The sequence below is a fragment of the Copadichromis virginalis genome, linkage group LG13 (genome assembly GCF_057382275.1).
Source record: "Copadichromis virginalis isolate Kocher_CV1m ecotype Utaka linkage group LG13, C_Virginalis_male_GT1.1, whole genome shotgun sequence".
Classification (NCBI taxonomy): domain Eukaryota; kingdom Metazoa; phylum Chordata; class Actinopteri; order Cichliformes; family Cichlidae; genus Copadichromis; species Copadichromis virginalis.
In genome coordinates this window covers 15,414,943-15,435,353 of record NC_140630.1, presented here as the reverse complement: position 1 = coordinate 15,435,353, position 20,411 = coordinate 15,414,943, and the positions used below count along the sequence as shown (strand labels likewise).

Below are 20,411 nucleotides of genomic sequence, written 5' to 3'. Positions count from 1 at the left end.
AGCATAGTCTGGATGCTCGATATGAAAAGCCATGGAGTGAACCGTGAACCCTGCTCTTCCTGCTCTACTACCTGAACCGCAAGCTACAAAGCACAACAGAGGTAATCTGTGAAAGTTGAACATGAGAGGAAGACCTGCTCAACAACCAGCAAACCCAACTTTCTGTTTAAGTCATTCATTGAACCACAACAAAAGAAAACCATACAAATAATCCAATGTAGCGCAGTATTCTCTGAGCTAATTAAAAAAAATCATGGTTTATATTATCTTTGTTAAGGGATGGGGGCAGACCACAGAGCTTAAGCAGCAGCAAAGTTTGCTTCATAGCACCTGAAACTGCAGACGTCCGGAGATTTCAGGTTCGATGTTGGAGCCCCGCATCTTCCCATCAACAAAAAGCCCTCCCACTGTCCTTCAAAGCACCTCTGCGCTTTAAATTTCACCTCTCTAGCCATTCAAGTGAGCCCCTTTCCTATGCGGATCAATAGAAATAGGATCCGGAGCTCCATGCTGCAGTAATCTGAGGAGCGGGGCGGGCCGCCGCCTGGTGCCACGTCCTGATTCAGTGGGGTGCGCGTGTGTGGTGGTGGTGGATGAGGGGGGTCACACCGTCTCCTACTCCTCTGCGGCGCACAGAGGGGTCAGAGACCCCCAGCAGCTCATGTGGGCGCCTTCCACCAGACCCCGGCAACACAAAGACTTCATGTCACTGCCGTTTTGCACGTTTTCTAGGTTTACTTCCGGTTTATCCTCAGAGCGCATGGGCACATTCCCGTCTGTCAACTCCTGCAGCCTTACTGTGGCACTTACTGTTACTCAGCAGCTGAAAATAAACTCATAATTTGATCACTTTGAGACCGAGCCATGCTTCCACTGGAAGGCTGACAATTTGATGGAGATACTTTATTTTTAACTTTAATGTAGCTCGTTTGCAACTTTTTCATCCCTCTAAAGTTGGGCTGTCTTGTGTTTGTTTGTCTGGGGGCTCTCCCTGCGGTTGTTTGCCTTTGAAAGCGCAGCGAGCATCCGTTGATGACTGCAAATGAGGACTTTCCTGCCTGCAGTTTATTAATGCAAATGAAGATTGGAAATAGTCTAGCCATGTTAATATTATTAACCCCATTGTCTCTTGCACTAAGCGAGTCAACAGGCTGATGTCTGCTTGTGCATGTGTGTGATGTCAGTGTAATAAGTAATTTATTCTGATGGGGTTCTGATGATAGAAAATGAGGTGAGAATAAATTAAAAGAAAAAGTTCTTTGGCTAACTTTTTGGTTTTTCGAGTAAACACAGCAAAACCAAACTAAGCAGAGTAGGACTAAATAAAAATGCAGTTTCTTTTATCTATACAGACATCATACCTCAGATGAAATCCTCAAAATAAGGATTGTGAACCTAAAACGAGCACCTGAAGGTGATGAAGGAAGCATATGGCCAAACAAAGCGTTTTCTAATGGAGTATTAAATATCCTCAGACATGCACTTCGGGTCCTCAGCGTCCAGCTACTAAAAGCCAATAATGCATCGCACTTCCTCCTGTCTGTGTCCCGTGGGGCTGCCATGATGGATCTGATCAATTAGGAGCTCTTTCTAAAGCTTGCCTTGGAGCTGCGTCATCGGCCCGCAAGAATGGAAGTGCTCGTCCATTCATGGCAAAACTCTGAGTCTCCCATTTAGAAAAAAAGAAGATCATAAAGAGACAGAAACACTATGTGGAGACAAAGCACAGAGGAGCCTCAGTGAGCCGTGTGTGTCTGAGCCTCTAGTTTTTGTTTTTTGTCGCCACATGTATTCTCCTCTCGAAACAGAGTTGTACATCCTCGTAACGAAATGCTGATGAATAGTTTTTATGACCAGAAAAAATAAACTCAGAAGAAAAACACCCAGAAAATCGTTTAAGACGGGACACAAAGCAGACACATGGGCGCAATAACAGAGCAATAAAGTACGACCGCCTGCGTAAACTGTCTTACCAGTCGGACTTGGCATATTTTCGAAACGCCTGCCTTGACAGGTCCTGGTGCGTTTGAGGTTCCGCGGAGATGCCCTGCGCCCTGCGGGTCCTGGGTCCAATAAGTTGAGCGCTTGGCAGAACAGACTGACATTTGTGTAATTTTCTCTTCAGTTCTTGAATCTCGTCTTCCCGATCGGCAAGCCGCCTCTCCAAGTCCCTTATTCTCTCCTCCTTTAGCAGCAGGATCTTGGCAAAGTCGTCCTCCAGATCACTCATGGCGAAAATCTGCGTTAAACTTTGTCGATATTCTCCCCGAGGTGGACAGAACGATTAACTCCCAATACTCGTTTAGCAGGTTTGGGGGAGGAAAAAAAGAGATCACAAAAGATCCCCGTCTAAAGCGCGCAGGGTGATGATGCTCCGACAGTCCCCTTCACTGCGCACTTGTTTATTTCAGAAGAAAAGAGCAAAGCAGCGTTCAAATCCGGGAAACGGACGATTGATGGAGCAGCGCTGCGCTACAGTCCACCAAGCCTCCGGGGAGCTGCTGATGATCCTTCATTGAGAAACCAATTACAGCAGCTCTTCCTCTCAGAGGACGCAGAACTGGGCACTGGAGAGCCGAGACAACTCCTGTATAGTTCAGCCCGCTCACCCTGCAAACACACCACAGAGGAAGCCCAGTGCTGCTGCTGGCTGCTGTCAAATATTTGTTTACCATCTGTCTGCACAACCCCGACCCTCCCTTTGCGCGACAAAAGCGCACACATCACCTCCTTGACCTAACCTATTTCAAAAATCAATTGTCCCACACTCGCTTCACGGGGCAGTGGACCCGGTATGATCTATCTATCTATCTATCTATCTATCTATCTATCTATCTATCTATCTATCTATCTATCTATCTATCTATCTATCTATCTATCTATCTATCTATCTATCTATCTATCTATCTATCTATCTATCTATCTATCTATCTATCTATCTATCTATCTAAATAGCAATTGATTCAATGTTAGATATGAATAAAGGCTTTTTAAAGAGTTTGCACCTAAATTAAAGTTAATTACAACACACATTCCAAAGTGGGTTGCTCTAATGATGAGAGTAATCTGTAATTACACACTGTGGCACCACTGCTTATCACTTTTATCCTGGTTGCACTGTGAAGACTGGGAGTTCAATAATAGATCATCACTTCTCTCACTCTAATATTAATCACTGAAGCTGGACAGCCATTTCTAAGCACCATTTTTCATCTTACTGCCTGAGCGTGTTTCAACTGAATGGATTCATTGAGTGGGAAAGAAGAGGGGAGCTCATGGGTGCTAGGGGGTTGTTTCATTAAGATTCTGAGTTAAAAATAGCGCGAACAGATCTTCACTTTGCCGGCGCAGTTCAACATGTCTCACCCTTGACTATTGCTTGCCTTCTTATTATTCCAAACGGCTCTTAGGGGCTATAGCAGAGTGCTTGTTGCTGGAAAGTGTGGCTCTGCAGAACCTTTTGAGGAGTTTTATTGCGCATTATTCAAAAATTACTTTCCCATCTAAGCTGCAGCTCTTCAAAAGAGTCTTGGAGCGGAATAACAACCACATTAACATGTTGCAAACCCTCATGTATCCATATGAGAGTTGTGATAAACCGCGTAAGTCCTGCCTGGCTTGATAACTATCCTGAGAGTTATCGGGCCCGATTGCAGTGGTTCTAACCACGAAGCACATATGATGCACTTCTGATTCTGAAGCTCTGTGAGTGTGTCACATGTTTCACAGTAATTGTGAGCAGCAAAGACGAGATGAGAACCAGGGTCATGCTGTTATCAATGTGGAAAACAGTGATCGATTAATTATGTATGCAGCAGATACTGTGTCCATTATAATAGTGGTAAAATAAGTGTTACCTTCCGTGCCCCTGAATGGAGAATATGACTGCACTGAAAGACTGCTACTGACCTCCTATTCACAAAAAAGGACATTCATGCATTTGAAAATAAAGAAATATGCAGAGCATCATCAATTAGTTTTTAATTAAAGTGTCTTTGATCTCATACTGCTACCATAACCTAATGTGTATAGACATCATCAGCCTGAACTGTGTAGGTTTTCTTGTTTGTCCCAACGCCACTTTTTCCATGTTTACATGGAGGGGAGCAATGCTGCATTACCAGTTTCAGCTTGTGTTGTCTGAGCACTACATGGGTCATCTCTCTTGGATGCTGTGGCTTAGGTAATGGAGGCCAAGTTGACCTTAAGGCACTCGGAGATGGATGCTCTTACGGCACACAAGAACGGCCGCTCATGGGCGTCACTGAGTTCATGAGTGCTGAGTGTGCCCGCGCAGTAATAAAGGGTTCATGTGCTTCTGTCTTTGCAGCGTTTCTATAGCGTCTCTTGGAAGAGAAAATCCGGTGCCCTCTTGTCCGCCTCAGGGACAGATCAGCTTACGGAAGAGAAGAGGGCAGACATTAGTCACTGTTTTCCTGTAATACACTCGTGTGCGCGCGCACACACACACACACACACACACACACACACACACACACACACACACACACACACACACACACAGTTTGCACATTGAAGAATACGAGAGAAGAGGCATCTTGGGTATATCCAGACATATGCTTTCACATCATTATCACCCGCACACACACGTTTGCACAAAAAGATTGATGTAACTATTCACAAAGCTAAAATCCCTGCAGACACACAAAAGTGATCATGCCAGCAGCCTGTATGGAAACCTTAGAAGTGATTACTAAGTGCAATGGTAGGCGCAGTGTGTTGTTACATGGAGTGTCTTCCCCCTTGAGCCCCTTATGCTGTTCGTGTCTCTGCTGGTGGTCCCAGTGAGCCTCCACCAGCTGGCCGCCTGCCTGGGTCTGCGGTCCCGTGAGAGGTGGCACAGGCTCAGGGAGAGGATAAAAGACAGTGAGACATCATGGGCCGAGGACAGGAGAGATGCTCTAGCCCGGAGCAATCTTTCTCTGAGCATCTCCAGGCCTGTAAAATACCCCGCCAAATATACACTTCAGCAGCAATATGGCAACTTCATGTTGTATTCAACGTAGTATCGCAATGTAACATGATATCATGTCCAGAGCTGCAGATTGATCGCACGGCTCACACTGGAAATGGACTGAACCAGAGCGCAGGAAATTGACTTAGCAAACGCAATAGTGATACTTCCTTCCTGCCTTCTTGCATTAGTACTGTCAAAATCAGATCGGTGAGAAGGTGTGTTTCTTGTGTGTTTTTGTATCATTGCTAGGTCTGTAAATAAGGACTACTTTTAATATTGATCAGTGTGTCAGTGTATACTCAGTCAGGTGCAGTGATTTGTTTAAGAAATTCTTAAAGATGTTACAGTCAGTACTTGATATTTACAGTGGATCACATGACTACTTGCATGTGATCAACCCACAGAGAAATAGCACAAGACAAGAGCATTTTACAGTTGCTTCCTAACACAAAAGGAAGCAACCAAAACGGCAGATATGACCAGCCAGAGTTTACAGAGAGTTAAAGCCAGGCTTATATTCTGTGTGTGCACAGAGAGACAGCTATAATGGGGTGCTAGTGTTGAATAAGTGTGCCTTATCATTGTTTGAAAATAGCCTTATAGGTAAAGATAGTTCATGTTGTGTCTACAGCTTCTTTTCAGTGCAGAGATGAAAAAAAACAGTTACTTGTTTAAGTAGTCCAATGACTTCTGACATCAACCTGTCAGTCAAATAATAGTGTAGTTACTCTTTTAAAGTACACTATGTTGCTAAAAGTATTCATTCACCCATCCAAATCATTGAATTCAGATGTTCCAATCACTTCTATAGCCACAGGTCTAAAAAATTAAACACCTTGGCATGCAGACTTTTTCCAGATACATTTGTGAAAGAGCGGTCACTCTCAGGAGCTCAGAGGATTCCAGCCTGGTACCGTGATAGGATGCCACCTGTGCAACAAGTCCAGTCGTGAAATTTCCTCACTACTTAATATTTAATATTATTTAATACAGAGTTTGTACAATACTTACCAGCCTGGAAGTCAATATTTGGTAATGCCACCTTTATTGTTCAACACAGCTTGAACTATCTTAAATTTCTTTCTTTAAGTAGTCTTCAGGAATAGTTCTCCAGGCTTCTCGAAGGACATTCGAAGCTCTTCTTTAGATGTGGGCGGTTTCTTCATTTATTCTCAGTCAAGATGATCCCACACCACTTTAATAATGTCAAATCCATGACTGATGGTGCTCAATTGTGTGCTTTTCAATCCAGGTATGCTTTTTACTGCATTGGCAGTGTGTTTGGGATCATTGTCATCCTGGCAAATGAAGCTGTTGCCAATCAGAAGCTTTCCAGATGGTATTGCATTTTAGATCAAAATCTGACGCTACTTTTCTGTCTTCATAACTCAAGCAGTTTTGAGAAGACCGCCAACACCACTGGCTGCAATACAGGCCCAAACTATGACAGAGCTTCCAGCACGTTTTACAGATGGCTGTAGACGCTCACCGTTGTACCTCCCCTAACCTCCCTTTTACACTTTTACAACCAAAATGTTCAAATTTGGCTTCATCACTCCATCAGAACTGTTAACTCCAATTTTCAGTCCAGTTCTTGTGTAATTTGGCATTTCCCTTCTTCCAGAATGGCTTTTGGATAGGCACCCTTCCACTGAGATGAGGTGTCAGTGCACAATAGATAGGGCCAGAGGGATCTCTCGGTTCCTATGTCAGGTCTTAGCCAGATATTTCTTAAGGACATGACTTTGGCATACATTTCACCTGCTGATAGTTTCGTTTAATTTGTTTATGCCAACACGTTTTTTGTTCTCTACTTTTCCTCAAATTAAGGACAGACTGTCACACCATGCTAAGATCCGCCAAGCTTTCTGTTAATAGCTCTTTGGAAATCACCTTGTTTGTGCAAAAATACAATTTTATGCCCATCAAAATGTGTTATATTTGACATTTTTCATATATCCAACTAAAGAAATGAGAACAAGTCATCTGTCTTTGCAACCAGCTTTTAGTAACAAAGTACAATTTAAAATGTAAATAATTCTTTAAGTTGTCTTCTCATTATGTGTAGACGCAGCACCGGTTCATCCCTTGAGTTAGGTGTCTTTTTTATGCTTGAATGATTCATAGGTCAGTCTAAATGACTTAACAGAAGGAAAAAAAACATTCCCAGAAAATGGACGATCCAAGGACTAGCTCCTTGTAATTAACATAAATAAAGCAACGAGGGGTGGTTCAAAACATCCGCACATACTGTAGATTCTTACGCTTGTCAGTTTGTTTCTGATCTCTCTACCAATAAAGTTTGAAAACTGTTAAAAACAGGTAACTGTAGTGCTGACATGAAGACAGTCACAATGCGCTGGGTGTGAAAAGACAGAAAAAAATGTGTACGAGAGGTGAACAGCAGGTCAGGAGTTATTGGCTGGAATGCTGCATTCCCAAGATCTACCAGGTGTGCTGGGTGACTAACACTGTAAATACTGATGACCCCAGACACATTTATGATGACTCTAAGAGTTTAAAAGCACTGTCCAAACAGACAGATGAAGAAAACATAATTTCCAGTTTGATATTGCAGAGAAGAAGCTCAGGAGGGAAAAGAACAGCTGTAAGTAGTAAAACACAAGAGAGAAAAGCAATCACACGTGCTGCATAACACTGAGTAACCCACTGAGGTCCTAAAATAATCAGAGGCAGTCTCATTTGTTTTTAAATGTTGGCCCCACGTGTCACTGAAACATAAACGTATGTTTATAATCGCAAAGACAGACAGTTAAGTTAAACTTAACAAAGTACCAAAACATTTCAGGAAGATAAATACATAATTTTGCTGCTGCGAAGGAAAAAAAAAAAAAATTACTAGCAGTGATTTGTAACAGTTTTGTCATACAGGAGGAAGATAAAAAAGCACTTCTGTGTAGTGTTTTCAAGGTCATGAAGGAAAAAAGTTACCACAGAAATAACACACTCAGCAGCTACAGTGTAACAAATGTGTTTTGCTACACACATATTTGCTTTCTTGTTGTTGAGGCCAATCGGGCACCATTGCTGATTCTATCCTAAACCTCTTGACAGTGGAGCATCATCTATGAGAAGTGGTACTAGCAAACATCAAGCTAAAAATAATAATAATTTCTTCTGGTTACAATCTCTTACTGTCTGTTAGGTTTTCTAGTTGTGATAAATAAGTGGCTCTACAAGTGTTCACTTGAGCAGAGTGGGCAGACGGTACGAGGAGAAGACATACAAATATACAGACAGCTATTGTCACCGGTCCATTTCACCAAATCCACTTGAAATGACTCCTTTGTCAGCCTCTCTTTGCTGTGCTGCTCTGCTAACTCAGTCAAAACACGATTATTTTCTGCTTCTCCAATAATTCCCACTTGTAGCACTGACATGTCTCTATTTGAAAAGAAAAAGAAGGAAAAAAACACGAGACTTATGAATGTGGCTCCTTTTGCATTTTTCTCATACAACGTAAATGAGCCTTAAGTATAGTCGAGAGCTGCTTTCATGAGTAAATCATACAATGTGACATATAAGCACCATAAAACAAAGATATTTACTACTTGAGGTAGTTTCATTGCGTCTTTCTCATATTGCTCTTTATGCCAGTCTGACTTTAACATTAAGCAGCAGTGATAACAGTTCTTGTCATTACAGAAAAACTGACTGTGTACTTTTGAGTTTCTTCTTCTTCTTCTGTCTGCATCGAGGCATGTGGTGGTTTAGAAAGCAGATACGCAGGTTTTATCTGTTTAATGTGGAGCAAATGAAACAATTTATTATTGTTTTAAGGTCATCGCTATAAAACCAGAAGGACTGAATCCATGCACTCATCACATTACTGATATCCATCTAGAGTAATGGCCAATGAACTTGCCTGTTAGTGAGTAAAAGGAGACATATTACGTAAGCTGCTGTTTATGTCTTTGGCTTTAAAACAACCAATGTCCATCATTTCTCCTCGCACTAAAGCAAAATACAAAAAAAGAAAACCTAATATAATTGCAGAGGTGGGATGTAATTAATGGCTCTGTGTGAAATGAAATGACCCTACTGACATCCCCATCTTAATTCGCATACAGAAATTCTGCTTCACTCTCTTTGCCTTTGCCTGTCTTTCTGAGTGTTTGTTTGAGTTGGTGTTTAAAAATGTCGTCACCTGCGTCACATTTGAGGTTGATGAATGCCTAAGCGGTAGACTTGCTATGACTTTTCCTTGGAGCTCGAAACATGTTTTACAAAGCGCAGTAGTTTGTCTCCAGAGAAGCTTCTTTCTCTTGTAGAGTAAGCTGTAAACACACCTGAGTGATGAGTCACAACGCTGGAGAGCTGGGACCTACTAGTGCCATTATCAGGCTGTTTGCAAGGAATGCGCTTAATGGAAACTAGTTTGAGAGACAACACGTTCTGACCTGAGTGTAAACCATAACATATGGGGGGCTTTATGTCAGGCTTTGGGCCAAACCATCTCTGTTATCCTCTTCGAGGGTCAGGAGAGAAGTCTGCAGCTGTGTGGACAAAGCTTTCACAAGCGCTGAGCTGAATTTACTGTGAAATACCAGAGATTTAAAGCATTGACTTATCCCCTTAATAGTCCTTTCAACCATTTCTTAGAGTATATTTGAAGCTGTGAGAGCTTGTTGAAAAATGAGGCACATTTTACCCAGATTAACCAGATTGATCATCTCTGCAGCAGCAAAATCAACACTCTGTATGTTTGTATATAAAAAATAATAAAATAATTACACAATTCTGTAATTTCACAACCTCCCAAAAAATCTGGCTACTTTGTAAAGAAATGTCATCTGCATCTCCATTAAGACAAAAAAACACTACTGCTTATAAACACATGTCAGCATGACACATGTAATAGTATCTGGAGGCAAAAGAGCAAAGCTTCACAGTGTCAGGTCCCATTCTCCACCTCTTTGTGTCTTTTTTTTAATCACACCTCTGAGAAAAAAAGGCAGTATTTTTTTCTTCCTTTGATCCTAATCATACTTTAAGAAAAAAATAAGTCCGATTACTAACAAAAAAATTTAATTCCAGGGGGAAAAGTCATAATTCTGAGACTGAAGTCAGGAAAAGTGTTCATAAATTGAATTGAACTGAATTTGTTTGCCTCAAAATTCAGAAAAAACGTCATAATCCAAACATTGACTTTTTTGTTCAGTGGCCCACGGACATGCTTTTGATTAGATCAGTTAGATCAGGTATAATGGTTAGTTGGTGCACTGCCTTGCTCTTGTTGTGTTGTTGCTATTTTAGAAATCACCACAGAGGCGGTACTTATCTCGTCTAAAATGCAGAAAGTGATATATGTAGTTCCTATAAGGCCAAATTACTAGTTACCCATATTCAAATGACTACCTGTTACATAATTTCTAAATTGATATTTTATTGTGTATTTATTAGCATGAACTACTACTGTATTAGAAGTAGATTGTGTATAAAAATAGTCTACTTCTAATATATGAACAGGAGGCTGATCTCTGTACACTGACAGCATCAGAAAGAGTGTCTCACATGTTTTTAGTGAGATAAAAGGTTTTCTGTGCTCCTATAGATCCTTCTTGCTCTGAAAACATTACTGCACTACTTCAAAGCTTCCAGAGCAGCGTGAATACTTTCTCAGAATATTTATTAATCCTGACCTGACATGAGCTTGAAAGCAAACGTCCTCTGTGATTACAAGAGGATTGCATCAGCATGTTGATACCTTGTATTATGTTTAGATTAGCATGTGAAGAAGGCAAAGGTGTCGGTAGCTACCGTTGGTAGTCGGTAGAGTTATCATTTTTAAAATGTTGTAATGATTTGGTGAACTATTTCATACCAAAATTTTTTTTTTAATTATTTATTTATTGTTTAATCACTGATTCAATTTTTGGTTTGCGGTCAGTGGTGTGAAAAATGGCCATCACCCAATCTACAGCCAAAGTGATACCTTCAAATTGTATTCTTGTCAAACCAAATACCCAAACTACAATTCTATTGTTTATTTTAATGAAATACAAGATAAAAAGTTCAACAACAAATAAATAAATAAATATACTATAAGCTCATCATGTCTTGTGAGAAATATCCTTGTCTTTAAGCTGCATTAACCAGACCTGTCAAAGAAATGTGAAGTAACACTTGCAATATTTCTCTTCTGATTTGAATTTTGCATATATTTGATTTGTACAATTAAGTAATCAAGTACAAATACTCACATAGAGCACGTGGCATAAGTACATTTTGCCCCACTGAGTAGAATAGTAGCACTTGTGGCCTATGGTAGTCTTAAAGACAGAGTTTCTGAAACCTTAAATTCCTCTGGCGCATGCCTATCTCTGCAGGGTACCCAGAAAACTAAACAAACTTCAGACTAACCTAAGGAAGGAGATGACGTGAAATCATGACGGCAGTTAACAGTGTCCCGGCATGCCTTCACTTCAACATGCTCATAAAAGTCAGGGCGGCTAAAGATAGACACAGACAATCGCATTGACAGCAAAAAATCGGTAGGAGACCCCCGGGGGGCCTTATGAGAAAGGGTCCTCAGATGGTATAGCTTAGCCTGCTTCCATTATGTTGATCCTCAGTCTGTCATTGAGTTAAACCCCTCTTGTGACATGTTCTGTGACCTACAGACCTGGCTGTGTAGTATTTTGCTTTGCAGTCTGAGGCTCTAATGCAGACTATATTCCTTTGATGCTCTAGTCTAGACAATGATTTGTCATAGCCGTCTTGTAGTGCTACTATTAGTCAGAGAACCCCTCCACTGCCTGCATGGGCAATCCTGGCTGCTTTGCGCCCAAAGGGCCTCCACATTCCTGGCTCAGCTGGACATTCAGCAGGCCACCACCTGCAGCATGTCAACACACTACACAGACTTAACAACTCCCCCACCCCCCTTAAAACCATTTACTCTCACCCCTAACTGGAAGGTGCTGTAAAAATAGTGCCTGAAATTACTTATGGGACTTGTTGATGGGGCATTAAGAAATATATTGGAAAAACAGAAGGACAGAAAATGTGAAGGTAGAGCTGTTTTATGATCTTCTTAAAATTCACCAGAGGTACGAGTTAAACAAGCACATTTTATATGTAATTTGCATATTTAACATATATTTTGTCGTCAAAGCTTTCCATTTGGAAGTGTCAGAAAATTGCATTCAAAAGAAAAATACTCATTAGCTTGGCTTCCTGGTGGGTGTTAAGAGGTTAAAGATATGAATAGCAAGTCAAAGTTCTAAACAACAGACAGATTTGCTTGACATTTGCCTGTGGCTCTGTGTGTTAACAGTGGGGAAAGTAGAGACATGGTGTCTTGTCTCAGCTGTCACTTGTGAGCATGTGGTGGGAAAACCGCCCACACTGTGCCTCTCAGGCTCATCCACACGCTGCGACTGCTGCGCCATCTTTCTAAAAACCGCACTGGAACATCTTTTGTTTTTCTCCATGGCTTTGTCTCCTTCCTATTGTTGTCATCTTCAGACTGGCATAAGTCATTGCGTGGCCATAAGGAGTTTGAGTGTTTTCCAAAGTTCTCTTGTTGAAAAGACTGAGTGACTAATTAAAAAAACATTGTCAATTTACTTTGGTGGCTGAATGTACCGATCTGCTTTGATGTCTGATTTAAGAAATCCATCCTTCATCAAGAAGGAGCTGGCTCATTGCTGATTACGTACAAAATGCAATTTCTGCATTTGCATAACAAAGACAAGACTGATAGATCTTATCTGAGGCTCCTCTTGAGTTTGTTGCTTGTTTGCCCTGAACTGCAGTTGCCTAGTAGCCACAGTGATGCCCTCTTCATTTCCAATTGACATCACATGGCGCCAGAGGAGCTCGCCCAGGATAACTGGACAGGCTTCCAGAGGCAACTCCTCACTAATGTAACATGCATAAGCTGAGGAGCCATGTATTTTTTAAATGTGTGATAATAACAGAAACACAGGGGCATTTTTTTTCCTCTTTATGGGTGCTTGGATGAATCGGTGCCAATAGCAGTGTGCCTTCACTCTGCGTTAGTCGAGAGAGACGTCTATGACTCTGCACACACAGTGAAAACCCCACCATGTTTCTTGGGTGTGAACACAACGTTTGTCAGTGGAAAATGACGGCCGAAAAAGTAAATGGTCGATGAGTCACCCTGATGGAGCGCCGGGACATTGCTACTTAAAAGTCAGACATGGCTGCTGGGAAACCTTCCAAGTTGTCATGTTCCAGGCGTGATCGCCTGGAACATGACAACGTGATTTGTGTGTACTGCGACAAATCAACCGTGTAGGTTTCCATTCTGGCAACCGTATGACCCCGGATATGCTCATCAAGACAAACAGCATCACACGATAGAATAGGTGTTTCTCTCTTTTTCTACTAATATCTCCTCATACGAGATGTGATTTTTCTTTGTTTGATCTGCATTATTTGGTTCTTCTCCCCTCTAAGGTTGGTATCATTCTTGTCTTTGTTATGCAAATACAGAAATTGCATTTTGTACGTAATCAGCAATGAGCCAGCTCCTTCTCAAGGTCTAAAGTTCGAAGATGATCCATAAAAACTGAAGGTAATAATAAATGTTGTGTTCGCAGTTTAGAGCCCAAAGTTTTCAAGATATCACTTCCAAATTCAGTGTGATGGTAGACATGAATAACAGCTCGAGCTGATTTAATTTTCAGAAAATCAGATCACTGTGAAAATCAGCAAAAAGTTTATATTATCTTCAGTTTTTATGGATCATCTTCAAACTTTAGTCCTTGAGAGACATGACTACCTAAGCTGGCTAAGCTTTTGATCTTGACCTTCATTGTTACCAGCCAAGGTCAACTGATGAAATAACAATAGAGCCTGATGTCAGCCGTTTGTAATAAAAATATCACAAAACATCAAAGTTTTAGTCTAGCCCTCGCACTTCGGGGGAGTTGCTCTTTCTAAGTGCTCTTGTTTCTACTGCTTTTTACTATTTTTATGTAGCTAAGGAAAAAGTAAAGTTTCCACAGCCACAAAAAAGGTAACACATTGGACCTGAGGGAATTTTTAAAACCTCAAGTTTTGCTGCAAGAAAACATCAAAATGGTGTTGTCTTTAATATCAGATGATTTACTAAAACGAACATAACAACGTGAAGATTTAAAGACTGCACATTGGGTTTAGATTCCCTTAGCCGTGTGCGTTGGTGCTCTACAGAGCCACATGACGTGAAGCGCAAACAGCAGATGCTTAGTTGCTTTTAAAGCCTCAGCAGTCTCTATATATGGGCATTACATTGTCTCTGCAATGATGCTTCTTACTGAACATGACAGTCACATTCAGTGTTACATAAGACTTTGTGGAGTCTCTGCTTATTGCTGACATTTCCACGTTTAGCTGTCTGCTGACCAAAGCTTTGCTTCTCTTTTATATTGTCCAAATGCCATCCTGAAGCTAAAAAGTCACAGTCATCTTGGATCAAAGCGAGCTCTCTCCCTCTCTACTGGGTGTGTGGTTTATTTAAGGGTTTTTTGGTGTTTCAAAAAGATCCATGTGTAGTATTCAGTCTGATATGTGGTGCTTGACATCCTATGCTTGATGAAAAACAACTGCCAAGAATCTCCTTATATACACAACTCACCAGCCTGCTGAGAATCATCAGGAGAAAGGAACAGCGGAGCTACAGTAGCAGCTTTCTGTTTGTGTTGCAGTTGGCTGCCATACTTCAAAATCATTCTGTATTGATTCCCTGCTGATGGACCTTTCAAAGCAGGGATTGAATTCTGACTCAACATAAACTGATGGAAAAAGAACATTTTCTAGATTTAGATGCATTCACTTTTTTTGCAGTGAGCATTTACAGGAAGTCCTGACCCTGCAAGCAGAACATTGCACAAAGGCCAATATTAGCTTCTCACAATACCTCGAGCGTGGATGTGCTAAGGAGAGCTGGATACTATTCAAGGATGGCCTGCGTGTAGCATCTGGTAAATCCAACAGGTTATTTCAACACCCTGCTCTTTTTAGTGATTAAACACATGAGCACACTAGTTAAAAGGCCCAAAGGTCCAATATCTCTTGATTTCTTGGCTGCTTCCTTGTATGTTTTCTATGCCGATTAAGCCTCTAGTGATGGTAAAGCCACTCAAAAGGACTTGTATGGGTAAAGTCAGATATCCTGCTTCACTATGCCTGTGATGCAACTTTATCATTCTCCTGAATTCTTGTTATACTCATCAGCTGAGCAAACACACACATTTTACTCTAAACTTTGAAGAAGATTCACTTCTTCCTACTAATTCACCCGTAAAGTTGCTTTCAGCACAGAGGTCACTCTCCCCAATACTCTTAGGACAAATTTTGATGGTCTTTGCAGTCGGCCTATCATTAGTGGGGCCCATCAACCCTATTAAATCATTCAAAGGCCAAAGGTTTTATATATTTTCCACAATATTCACATTGCAATTAAGAAGTCATTTTTTAACATGCTTCATAACACTGTTATCCTTTTCATATAGAGGGAATAAATCTGCTCGGATTACCAGGACCCAGCTCTGAAGACCAAAGGACTCTGGAGGTCTAGCTTTGGACTAATGAGAATTCTCATTGTGACATAACAATTCGAGCTCAGGGGTTTTTAGTGCAATAATTTGATCCAAAATGTAACACTTGGTCACATGATTAAGGTTACAGGTTTAAATTAAGAGATTACAGGCTGTTTATTCCCTTCTGTGTAGACCTTTTTGGTTTGACAGAGGGATAAAAGACCACGTTTTATACATTAGCCACTTTCTCTCAAGAACTATGACTACTTACCAAGGATCATTTCTTTTGGCAACTACCAAACAAAAAATGTTCAAAAAAATCTCCATTTTCAAACAAACCTAAAAAAAATCATCCTTGGATCTCATCGGAGATGTCATAAATGATCAGTGGAACTCCGTCCTAGACTTTGTACACACATTATCTTTTCACAGTAAACATGCTTTTGTGCAGGAAAAAGTGGTGTACAGAGTTCATTTCACTAATGCTACACTGGGAAGAACCTTGAGCCATGTTGTGCTCAGTGTAGAGGCCAGCACTCTTAATGTGTGACTTAATAACTGATCTGCTGGCTGCTCCCGAAGCTCTCGACGATCTAAAGTTCGAAGTGTTTTTTTTTTAAGCCTTTACTACGATGTTTGGAATTCCATTAAACCCTGAACCCAGCACTCTTTTTTGGTTCAATATTAAAGAAATATGGTACTGTTTTAACAGTGGAAACCAGCGTGATCATTGCTTTCACTACACTCTTTTCAAGCTTTCTAAGCTTTTAAATCGAGCGCAACATGCTCCTCCATCCTTCTATGTGTTTATGCATAAATAGCAAACAACAAACAATCCCAGAGTTAACACAAACTACTGTATGATAGTTATTTGGGCCCTCATAATATCTTGTTATTAACTGTAGTCTTATAGTGGACAGTATAGTATTGTCATTTTTGATTAATAATGCCTTTCACATAGGAACTAGATTTTTTGAAGTCAAAAAAATATGTGTTTAGTATGTTCTACAATTTTAAAAAACCTGTGATTGGTAAATACATTATACCTAGGGGGAAAAAAGGCTGACCTAGAGGACTAGAGGAGAATGGATATTGCATTCAACAGGTGGCCAGAAAAACAACTTCAAATGTGTGATAATACTGCTCCGTCTCTGCTGGGTGTGAAAATATGTAGGGCCCAACTGTTTGCTAACACAATCGCATTTACCGTGTCACATTTATGGGGTGAAAATAAGTCAAACAAAATCATTTGAAGCAGGTTCAAAGTGAGATGTCATGTCAGTAGAGTGTTTAAAAGAGGACAAAACAGTAAATCTAAACAACAGTGATCGATAATCATTAGTAGAATCACCAGAAATCCAACAGCAGTGTGGTCTCTGTCTCAGCGGCTAAATGGCTAAAAGGACCTGACAGGACTCTGTCTGCCATTTGCTCACCCAAACGTGTCCGCTATACATGGCCCACTTCCAAAATCCCTCAATAAAAACAAACTAGTCAGCAGCCAGAGATCAAAGTGTCAGCTCAAGGATGATGCATCAAAATCGGCCTCCCAGGTAAAGTGGCAAGATGGCGGAGGATGTCTGTATTTGTTCAGTCTGCTATGCTGAGGATTGTTCACAGATGGCACAAAAACTGTTTCCATCAGTCATGAGTGTGTCCCCTCAGTTGGTGTGAACTGACTTTTGACTTGTTACATAACACAGTATGTCATTCTCTGAGACAACTCCAGATCGGCCAAGATTGCAGAAGGTAGAGGAAACAAAGTCACATTGGATATCTGGACTTAATGACAGAGTCTAGCAGGATTTGGATTTCCAGCCTCAGACCTCCACAGAGAGTGTCAGGAGCTTCACCACTGAAAATCACCACTTTGTCATATTGCTCGTAATGACTGCCAGTTACTGAGTCACCTCTCCGATGGCAGAGCAACTGAAAATGCAATTTCAAGTGTTCAGAGTCTTCAGGGGGTGTTGGGAGAACCGACAGACCGTGGCGAAATGAACATGCTCTGAACCGAGGATCAACCTTAGCAGGGAAGCGGAGGTCCGATAAGGTCGTCTTTTTAAGCACAGGTCACCTTGGCCTCTTGAGACAAGAGCGGAGGCCTGACGGTGGAGTGAATGACATTACATCTCGCCAGCAGTGATAATGGTAATGGTAAATGGCCTGTATTTATATAGCGCTTTACTAGTCCCTAAGGACCCCAAAGCGCTTTACATATCCAGTCATCCACCCATTCACGCACACATTCATACACTGGTGATGGCAAGCTACATGTAGCCACAGCCACCCTGGGGCGCACTGACAGAGGCGAGGCTGCCGGACACTGGCGCCACCGGGCCCTCTGACCACCACCAGTAGGCAACGGGTGAAGTGTCTTGCCCAAGGACACAACGACCGAGACTGTCCAAGCCGGGGCTCGAACCGGCAACCTTCCAATTACAAGGCGAACTCCCAACTCTTGAGCCACAATCGCCCCTTGTGGTGTCTGTGATGACGATAAGTACTGTTATTACAAGTATGACTAGCTTGATCTGGACCTGAAGTGCACTGATGGCATCTAGATTCCTGAGATTGAAACTCGAAATGAAAATCCAAACTGTGCAAAGACTGGGCATTGGTATTCAGATGCAGTGTGAAAACATTAGAGAAATAAAAACAGAGGGGTGTGTGCATCTGTCTCCCTATTGACTGCAGTCTTAAATATTTTTATATCTACCGTGGCAGTTTTATTTTCATTTTTTTCTCATACCACCCAGTTTCCAAGCCATCCATTAATAGACAAAACTCCATTTACAATCCAATAACATTATCTTCACAGACTAAGTATGGTATTATGGTGAAAGACCACAGCACTGCTGAGAATAGAATAGAATTTGCCCATGAACACATGAATCAAACTGTTGTTTCTCTTGGCTCAGTGTCATCAAGGGTTAGGGTAACATAGTAGATGGTGTTTTTTGATGGAGATGTCATGAAGCTCTAAAAATATTTTTTCACATATTGAGGGTACAGTGAGTAGGAACGTTTTACTGATGGACAGAGCTTGGAGAGAGGACAGATTGTAAAGCAGGCTGCCGCAGCGTGGATGCCAGAGCAAAGACTGCATTTTCACATTTTACATGCTGGAAAATCATTCACAGATTACAATTTAAATAATGCCGAACGACTCTAACTACAAGCACCTAAAGGCAATTCCACACACAGCGAGCATCTCACCCCTCCAAATTCGTAAATCAAATGTAAGGTGACAGTTATTAAGAACACTACAGGATTTCTGTCCACACTGCAGACTGCTCACCTGCGTTATTACATTACCTTTTCAGACACATTAAGCTGCATACCATCTTGAGAGCCTCGCTGCAGCCTGTTTAATGAAGTCGGCTGAAACTAGAAGATGTTTAGAGCACAAGCTCACTCCTCCCCTCCCTGTCCCTCATTTGACTGTGTACAGTAGTAGTGTGTGGGAGTTTGGCTTGGCTGGCCAACCCGATCTCTCCAGGGTGCTAGCAAAGTCTCAAGTGTACTGAGGAACCAGCTCAAAATAAATATGCAACCTCTTTTTCAACCGAGGAATTATGAAGACCTCTTGCTCTTTTAGCAGACATTAAAAAAACTCCAGAGGTGACAAAAATCTAGCAGTGACCTCTTATACTCTAATGTGATCTAATTAGTTTTATTTGGATCTCTCGTGCCTCTGGGGGCTGTTGTGGGCAGAGTCGGCAAAGATCAGCACTGCGATCAGTCGTTTGACAATCTGCATGATGTAATTTGTGGGTTATGTTTTATTTAAAGTTCAAAAGAGAGCAGTCACAACTTCAATCCTGAGTGAAACGGGGTGAAAGCCTGAAGCTAACTTTACTTTTGGCTGTATTGCAGGCCCAGAAAACCTACTTTATCAGTTAAGTTGTTACTGTGAGAAATCACGGTCCAACATGAACATCCCAGACAGATTTCATGCAAGAGTTTTGTTTTGGTTTGATGGTTGGGAATCAGTTGGAAAAAGAGGAAGTCACACGTATTGTTGAATGCCCCAGAAACCATATGGCAAGGAAAAAAGGTTTATTAATCTGTTGCTTCTGCTTATTTATTTATTTTCCTAGGAAAAAACAATCCCTGTGGTCGTCCAAAGGATGTAGCAACATTTGAACCAAAACGTAAAACCAGGTTGTGGGCTTACAAGGTCAATACGTCTACCAAACCTAAAGTATTGATGTTAATGGAAAATGCTTTTAAAACAATTTTTTTGTGATGTGTATCATAACAACAGCCCACAGATTCTCTCACACTTATGGCTCTCGTTAGCTTAATATAGCCTTTTCCCCCAGACTAAGTTCCATTGTTGAACCATTCGTGTGTAATGCCACTGCTCTTATCCACCCTCAGCTCTCACAACATCCTTTTTTCCAGCAGCGTTTTCAGCTATAAATGGTGCGTTTATTCAAAGAGCCCCAGTTTATTAGATTGGCTGACAATAAACAGCTGTATGGATGAGAGGCGGGATTACAGAACGACTAAAGCATCAAACATGAGAGAGACTTGTTTGAAAGGTAAAAAAAGACGACCTACAATGAAAAAAGAAAGCTGTAATATTCACAAGTTTCTATTCCCCTGTTTACGCAATAATGTTGGCCCAGAAAATATACTTTTGGCATTTCTTAATATATGTCGAAAGAACTTTAAGCCTGCCTTGTAACTTTATCAGTAGAGTATTGCACAAATTAGCTGTATACTGGAAGTGAAACCATCTTCTGACAGAAGCCAGGCCTCCTTACACTGCTCTTATTTATCCAGCTCAATGTGTCCATCTGCTGGATGTTAGTTAGATCTGCCATGACGTCATGTTCAGGTTCAACAATTTCACAGAAAGAGGGGGGGGGGGGGAGTCAATTTTAAAGAAAAGGCACAAACAAGTCAAA

At 41.2% G+C, this 20,411-nt stretch overlaps 1 protein-coding gene across 1 annotated transcript in view; it reads right to left on the bottom strand.

Annotated features, from left to right (window-relative positions):
• The window catches only part of LOC146695398 (cGMP-dependent protein kinase 1), a 119,650-nt gene extending 117,219 nt beyond the window's left edge, over nt 1-2,431 (bottom strand). The window contains exon 1 of the mRNA XM_085477530.1: nt 1,974-2,431. Within this exon, the coding sequence (XP_085333656.1) occupies nt 1,974-2,230 (257 nt within the window). The 5' untranslated portion in view covers nt 2,231-2,431. The remainder of the gene's footprint in view (nt 1-1,973) is intronic.
• Nucleotides 2,432-20,411: the final 17,980 nt, after the last annotated feature.